This window comes from Corylus avellana, chromosome ca7 (genome assembly GCF_901000735.1).
Source record: "Corylus avellana chromosome ca7, CavTom2PMs-1.0".
Taxonomy (NCBI): Eukaryota; Viridiplantae; Streptophyta; class Magnoliopsida; order Fagales; family Betulaceae; genus Corylus; species Corylus avellana.
In genome coordinates this window covers 1,576,519-1,584,632 of record NC_081547.1, presented here as the reverse complement: position 1 = coordinate 1,584,632, position 8,114 = coordinate 1,576,519, and the positions used below count along the sequence as shown (strand labels likewise).

General features: G+C 36.3%; 1 protein-coding gene across 1 annotated transcript; it reads right to left on the bottom strand.

The window, feature by feature from the left end:
* Positions 1-1,670: 1,670 nt before the first annotated feature.
* Positions 1,671-4,558, bottom strand: LOC132187190 (uncharacterized). The gene is made up of 5 exons (XM_059601410.1): positions 4,441-4,558; positions 4,309-4,361; positions 2,318-2,494; positions 2,150-2,230; positions 1,671-2,045 (listed from the first exon to the last, which is right to left on the bottom strand). The coding sequence occupies exons 1-5, from the start codon at positions 4,495-4,497 to the stop codon at positions 1,877-1,879; spliced, it is 537 nt and encodes a 178-aa protein (XP_059457393.1). The 5' UTR covers positions 4,498-4,558; the 3' UTR covers positions 1,671-1,876.
* Positions 4,559-8,114: the final 3,556 nt, after the last annotated feature.

Here is an 8,114-nt window from a genome sequence, read left to right as displayed (position 1 = left end):
TCCCATCTCAAGCCAACTCCACCTAAAGCAATCACCTCACGCCTTGGACAAACAAGCTGTCCTCCGACGTATCCGCCACCATAAGAGCTTGAACAAGCTCAGAGGAGCTTTCCAAGCTCTGGTTACCAGCTCAGGACAGGCCAACAAACCCTCAATTCTGGACCACAACTGGCTCAACCCAGATGACGCTTTCTCCTCCCCATAACTCACAACTGCCTGCCTGCTAGTGCTGCCATATATATATATATATTACTAGTGCTAGGAATGGTGAGACCCCAGAAGTGCTAGGATTTTGTATAGGCAGAGGGATTGTATTCTACTGCTGTTGATGCATGTAAATTGATCTATCATCTATGTTTCTTGGAAGTAAAAACAACTTCTACACCACTTTTGCCAACATGCATGAAGAGAAACTATGTGGTAATTAATAAGACCATAATTTCCTTGCTTTCATTTATAGAAATATTTATTTTATTTGCAGTAGCATTTCTCCATGTGGAGGATTAAATGTTTAAGTTTAGATCGTTTAATTTTGTTTCAGTTACAAGTCTAGTTTGAGCTATAATCGATAACATATCCAGTTTGCTTTTACTTTTTTCAAAAAATTTGTGCTAATTATAGTTAATCAGTTATTAGTAAGATAATATATAGCTCGATTTAATTAGATAAACTAATTTTTATTGCTAAAATTAGGTCCCTTTACCGATTCGAAAGGGTCCATAACCATATGGCCCCTTGCTTCACGCACCAGCCAAGTCTTTCTAGGTTGTCCAATAACATTCTCTCATTTGTTAGCTTAACCCACAAGGGTATACAAGCAATATAACATGAGTAGCCAGGGTCATCCAATCATCTGTGCTCTGTCAAAGTCTGACGTGGTATTTTTTAATTAAAAAAATTTTTTATTCTAGAAATCAATCTCTCTCTCTCTCTTCACCCAAATTCGTAACCACCTCCCCTGTCATCTCTGTCTGCTCTCTTCCCACAAAACTCTTTCATCTCCCCCTCTCTCTTTCTCCTCTCTCCTCTTTCCTCTTTCTCCTCTTTACAAATTTTACAGCCAGATTAATGTGTTGGCAGCATCTAATTTTCAGGATCTTGAGTTGCAAATGACAATGCAAAATTATAGCAAATTGCAAATGGCAAGGCCACGAAAAGGAGATGAAATTACAACATTATCATCATTAACTAAACTTTGAAGCAATCTTTTTTTTTTTTTTTTTAATTGAAGAAGAAAGATGTTATAAGGGAAATCCAAATTTGAGTTATTAGCACCAAATTTAGGATGATCGAATCCCTTTTGAGTGATACTATCCCTAAAGGATTAACCTTCCACCATTCGATTTTAGTTTTGAATCCAAAAATAAATTTTGATACATTAGAACCTAAATATTAACTCATAGAAATTTAACTAACAAAAAAAATAACAATTTATTATTATTATTATTATTATTTTTTAATATTTGGCCGACGCTAGGCTGCCTCAATTTAGCAGCCGCATAGCACAGCCCATATAACATAAAGATATAACCGGAAAAAAAAAAAAAAAAAAATTCACCTAATATAGAATGAATAGCATTGGAGATAAAATAAAAAATAAAAAAACCACACATTTCTGTTAAGAGTTTGGTCTGTTCCAAAAAAAAAAAAAAAAAATCATGGAGATAAAATAATTGGAAGAACACATATTATTAGATTCAAGTTAGGCTGAATCTCTGACCCCCACCATGTTAAGCAATGTGATTACTCGCACTAAATTGGAATTCGCAACAAAATTTTACTTTGAATTGTTCGTCAGAACAATGAAACATGCGGAGAAGACGACTATGGTATCAGTACAACAGATTAATAACAAATTGACATAATAAATAATTTGTCACTTCTTATTAATCAAGCCAGAATTTGAAAGGAGACGTAATGCTTGGTTGGAATTGGTTAAAACCGCAGATGACCTCGATACCTCCATTTTCCTTTTCTTCAAGAACTCTAAGGAATTCTGCAAGCACTGAGCAGGTCTCATTTCCTTCAAAATAATAGTTTCTACCCTGCAAAAATCACCAATTCAAGAAAAAAAATTATTCCTTTTTGAAAGAAATTGTGAACCCAGAAAGAAATCTTTTCCATCAGTTTGGAAGGCAGAGCTCCTCACCCCAAGGTTTTGGGTTTTTTCTTTCTTTTGGTGGGCTTTACCTCAGGCTTCTCATCCTCCGAGTCTGATAAGAAAACTTTTCTGCAGATAGATCATACCCTTTTTTGTCAGGATCTTAATACAAATTCACACACACACACAAACCAAGAGAGAAGAGATGGATCATACTTCTCACGAGCTGCAATCACTTTAACAATGTCATCTGGAAGCATCCCCTCATTACCCACAGACTCTTGCTGCATTTCATCTTCCACTGCATCTTGGATACTTTCACCTTTTCTAGATGGTCGTGGAGTTAACTTTTGGGCCCATAGCCTACGACGTTCTTTTTTTTCACGGACAACCCTAAATTGAGGAAGTTCTGTCAATCAATGTATTTGCATGCATTTACTAATATTTTTAATAGCTTTCAGAACCACCATCAAAATGCTAAATATACATGTAAATGATAAAGTCTAAAATTCAGTCAAAGTGGGGGTGCGAGGGATCAAGATTTGCTAGCATCTGCTTGCAGGCCTTAACTGCATTATTTACTTTTTCATCTACACATAATTGCACCAACATGTAACTTCTCATATATGTTGACCACCAGTTTGACAACTACTCAAATTCATTGCTCTTTGTGGGTAGTCGGGTACACAACCTCCGCAAGTTTGTTGTGTGAGTTGTGAGAGGGAGCTTAGTTCCCTTCTAGACGTGTCATGGAATTGTTATTTTCATATTCAGCTTTTGAAGATTAATAGGGCACGCAAACCACAAACAATTGAAAATATACCCCCTCTCTCTACTATCTATTCCTTGTAATTCTGTGGGGAGCCAGGTATCATAAAAATGTACAGTTTTCCCAAAAACGTCCATTAACATTGCCACAATGTTGGCTTAGGGCTTCAGACCATTCAAAGATAACACCTGACTATTTGAACTTAACACCCATCCGCCTCCATAGATCCAGCCACATAACTCCTAATGCTTGAGATATTCCCACTATCTTTTAGAAGTTCAATTTCAACGCAGCCTTGTCATCCAATACAGGGCTTTCATGTTCCTCAATTCGTCAACATAACGCCTTATCTCTTTTCCTTTTCTTTTTTTATCATCCAAACCTTGTTCTACCCATAAACACTAGACTGTAACAAATGACCATTAGAGTGACAATGGATTCCCTAGTTCTAACATCTACGTTCCACAAGAACATCATAAAGAACCTCACAGTAACAGCAACCTTTAGAAGCATTGCCTTGACAGTCCACAAAGTCACCCAAGTAAGCTTAAAGCTTTATAAAAAGAAGCCGACTTCGTAGCAAACTATTTAGCAAAGACAGCATCTAAATTGACAAAAAGAAATCACACCAACTGGGCATCCAAGAAAAGTAACAATGTGCCAGAAAATTACTTAGCCCAAGAACACTCACAAACTGAACTTATTCTTTAACAGTAGCACATAAATTTTTCTAAAACAAATTTCAAGCATTTGAGACTTAGAGCTATAAAAAGCCAGCAACTTCAAAATCAAACACATTTCAGCAAAGTTTATATTCATTGATATCCAGAAGACTATTTATGTAACGAAGCGCTAGCCACATCTGCGCTATCACTATGAAATGATTAGTCAAGTTGCAATGAGATTTAGAGCTCGTTCAAATAACTTATAAAATTCATTCTCATTTAATAAGAAATCAATGCGAGACTTAGCATCCATGAGCTCCACTCTATGTGGGCGACTAATCTTCCCAATGTGGGACTGGAATCTTACAATCTCCTCCCATTAAATTTATGACGTCTTCGCCAGAACAGAAGACGCCAACCATCTGCATTCCAAAAGTTTTAGTCAAGTTGCAATTAAAACTCCCTAAAATTTCTTATAAAGCTCAGTCTCACCTAGCAAGTGAACCGATACGAGACTTAGCACCATGACCATGAGTACCTTTATAATCTCCTGGCTATATATAAGCTATTCATCTTCCCATCGTGGTACCGGAGGTTATTGTAAAAGCGATTTTTCTATCCTAAGCCAAAAATCACTTTTGGCCTCAGCTCAGATAAAATCCTTTCATAAAAAGCTACAAGCCTTGTAATAAACCAGCCAAACAGAACCTAAATACATGAAAGCGCCGTTTGGTGACGGAGACAAAGACAGAGGGAGCAGAAACCAAACAAACCTGGCCTTATTTTCTCTCTCGATTTTCTTTATATCCTCGTGTTGTTCCTTAGCCTGCAAAACAGCAAATTTAAGAAAACAAAAATATGCGACTTTCATTAATAAATTTCTTGAAACAGCTTTAGAGCTTAACCTGATCGGCTGTCAATTCCTCGGGTGCCTCCAAATCGCTATCTTCTCTATCCGACATAACTATCTATCTATCTGCTTCAGATTTCCTCGGTTCTGGTGAAATTTGAGGTCTAGGGTTTGTTTTGGGCGTTTGTTTTGGGCCAAAGCGACGGGGTTGTTTGTTTTGGGCGTTCAGTTCAGGATCCAACTTAGATGGGTTGGGCTAGGCCATGGTGAACCTAAGCCGAAGTTGTCTTTTTTAGGCCTCTATTGGGCCGAGATGAAATTTCCAGCCCAAAATAAAGGTCTATCTAATAGAGTGGTGATTTTGGCCTTAAAATACAGGAAAGCAATTTTTTGGTAAAACTCCACTCTGATTATGGTTTAAGAACCTTTTTTTTTTTTTTTGACAGTAATAAGTCTTTAATATTGCTGTTATAATATTTATTAAATGACTAAAGTTCTTATTTTATATCAATATAGATTTTTAGACAACTGTCTATTTATTATGGTTTTAGGGTAAATGCCCTTAAACCTTATCATGAATTTATTTTTTACTTAAACCTCTCGAGATGCCCTTAAAAATTATTAAAAAAAAAATTAAAAACAACTAAAAGCCACATGCGTGACACATTTATCCAATTTGACAAAAAAAAAATTAATGGAGGTTGTTAGCCATAACGAAATAGCAGTTAAAGAGAGGTAAGTGTCACTTTTTAAAGTTTGATGATCTAAGAACAGTTGAACGGGAGTGACATTCTTGGAAGGTCGGAGTGAAGAAGGGTGGTCTGTAGTCTCTACCCTCCAATTGGATTCATCTTCTCTCAATAAAACGACATGCCTTGATGTCTGCACAAATTTGACGACATTATACCATATTTGGTTATATGCAGCATCTCAGCTGGTTCTTTCCCAGATATTGAACAGATATTCTCTCTCTGTCATTGGTCCGAAGCATTTGAAAATTGTTTGTGAGCCTTGTCAGCTCAACGTACAAAAGCAAAGCAGTTATGTTTCCAAATTTTGATCGTGTCTCATCTCCTCCTTTAGAGCTCATTCACACCCATATATATTTGGTCCGGTTCCATAAAGTCCTTGAGTGGTTGGTTGGCACTTGCCAGCATATTATGCTTTATTTATTTATTTGTGAATTTAATTAAGACATTAATTAGTTGAAAACTATATAGTTTTCACGTCAAATAAAGAAATTGCAATCATGGTGGTGAAGTGAATATAAAGTTAAAGCATGTCGTTTATATTACGTCTTGCCTCCTACCTTCCAAGAATGTCACTCCCGTTCCCGTTGGTTAACAAATTAAAGTAATGGGAATCCGTAAGTACAACAAACTAGCTATAGTGTCACTTTTTTCTCCTATTTTTCATCTATATTATTGATTTCATATTTAATTATCATATCTTATACAAAAGACATTTATATTGAGTCAAAAAGAGGGAAAAAAAGATGCCCGACTACACGAGGTGGTCCGTTAAAGAGGGATTTGTCCAATAACGTGGGAAGAAAGTGGAGCTAGCTAGTACATATTGAAGTCAAGCGTATTATTCGCACATGCCCTGTTACTGTTTTGGTCTGCATATATAGAAGACTGAGTAAAAAGGTTTGCTTTTGGTGGCCCAAATTATAAGAAAATGATGTACGTGGGGAGCGATGTTGTTGTCTCCATTTTATCCACGTAATGTTTGAAGGCAAGCAGACCAAAACTCAAATTCTGGTGCCGAATTTAATTTCACTTAGGATTGGTGACCAATAATATATACCGAATTCCCCCCATATGTCCGGCTCCTTCCCTTGCTATTTTCTTGATTGGAATTGAAGGAAAGTAATTTACACAACCAAAAGGCAGCTCCCTGGATGCATCATGCATTCCCCCAAACCCATGTGCTAATCTTAAACAAACAACATATTTCACTTTCCTTTCCCCTTTCCCCTCATTTGAATATATATATTTTGCAAAAAAGAACATATAATACCTCGGACAGTCCAAGGAACACTTAGTCACTTGCTCGTTGTTCTGTTATTTACATTGGTAAGCTATCCCTTCACTTTCTTGCTAATGTTTCTTCGAAGTGAAGAAGGCCCCGAAAATCTCTATACTATTCTTTTTTTCCTAATAAAATATTTATGCTAACATAAACTGCGAGAAAGTGACCCGAGATGTGATGCTTGGACGCGTGCATTTGATGCCTTGCTTTTTCCTAGTGGCAAAGAATTCAAACATGTTATTAATTACTCCAAAAGAATACTTGGAGTTAATTTTCATGTAGATTTTGTGTAGTATATGTTTGTATGCAAGACTTTGTACGCCCTCGTAGAAGTAGGCAGACCTATTTTTCATTTTTGTAACGTTTAATGGATTAAAGAGAGATTAACTTCCAGTAATTTCAGGTGACTGGTGAGGGTGTTAGGTAAATCTCCATGCAATTACTTTCCTCTTTTTGTGACAGAATTTAATATTAATAATGCGGTACTACTCGGTAGGCAATTGGATTACGATGAAATTTGTCATGCAAATTTTTTCGTCTTCAAAATACAATCAATGATGGCCATGAATAAATCAGCAATGGCGCCTGTCATTTTCCGGCATCCCGCGTCCCACTTGCTTGCTTCCCAACGGTCAAGTAATACTGCTTTGTCGTTTAGGCTTAATCAAACCCCTCTCACAATCTCAAATACATATATATATATATATTTCTTCTAACTGGAATATGCTACCTATGGATTTGGCTATGAAAATACTTATACGATGTTTTTTAGGGACAGAAATTTCCTATGTTGAAGAGTAAAAAGAAGAAGAAGAAAAAAAAAATTAAAGCATCACATATGCACCTAAAATCCCCCCAAAAAAATAACCTACGTACCGTTTCAAAAGGTTGTTGTACCAATTCCAGCGACAGAATATATATGGTTCCCCTTCTTCATCGACTTTTAAAGTCAATCTTATGAAGTACGTAAACCAATTGGAAATTTCCAATTGGATGGATATATACCTACGTGATTACTATTTTGACACGTTTATATCATATGTACTCCACCAATCTTCTTCAATGGACGTTATAATATTATCTAGCCTAGCTAGCTCTAACAAATAATTATTACATCATACCATGTTAGAATGTTGAAAATCAAGGCCACCAACCATAAAGTGACCGAACAGTACAAGTTTCAAGCCATAGAGTGGATTAGGAGTCCTTGCAATTGCTTGTACGGATTGTAATCAGTCCATGCAAATAATTTAGAAAGGGTTTCAATGTAACTCACGTGATTGAGTAATTTTGAGTTGTTCAAGCACTGTTGCTAAACAAGTGGGTCTTTCATCAAGACTCTCTTTCGTGCAGAGGTTGGACAAACTGCAATACGATTGACGAATTATGACAAATCTCTGGAACTTGTAGCCCCCAATCTCCAAATCTGTACCACCTTTTGGTTTAATTCTTTGTAATACACATTATCATTTTCTTCTTAGAAAATTTCGACTTCCTTATAATTGTATCATAATTAGCGTCTTTGTTTTGGAACATAAAGAGGAAAGTGAGACCTTATTACCTTATTCTTTACGGCAAACGGACCACATAGAAAGGGCCAAAAGGCAGTGGCCAGTGGGTCATATAAGAAAGGGACTAGAGTAAGGAAAAAAAAAAACCCAAAAACTTGTGTCGAACAAATTAACAGTAGTGCAA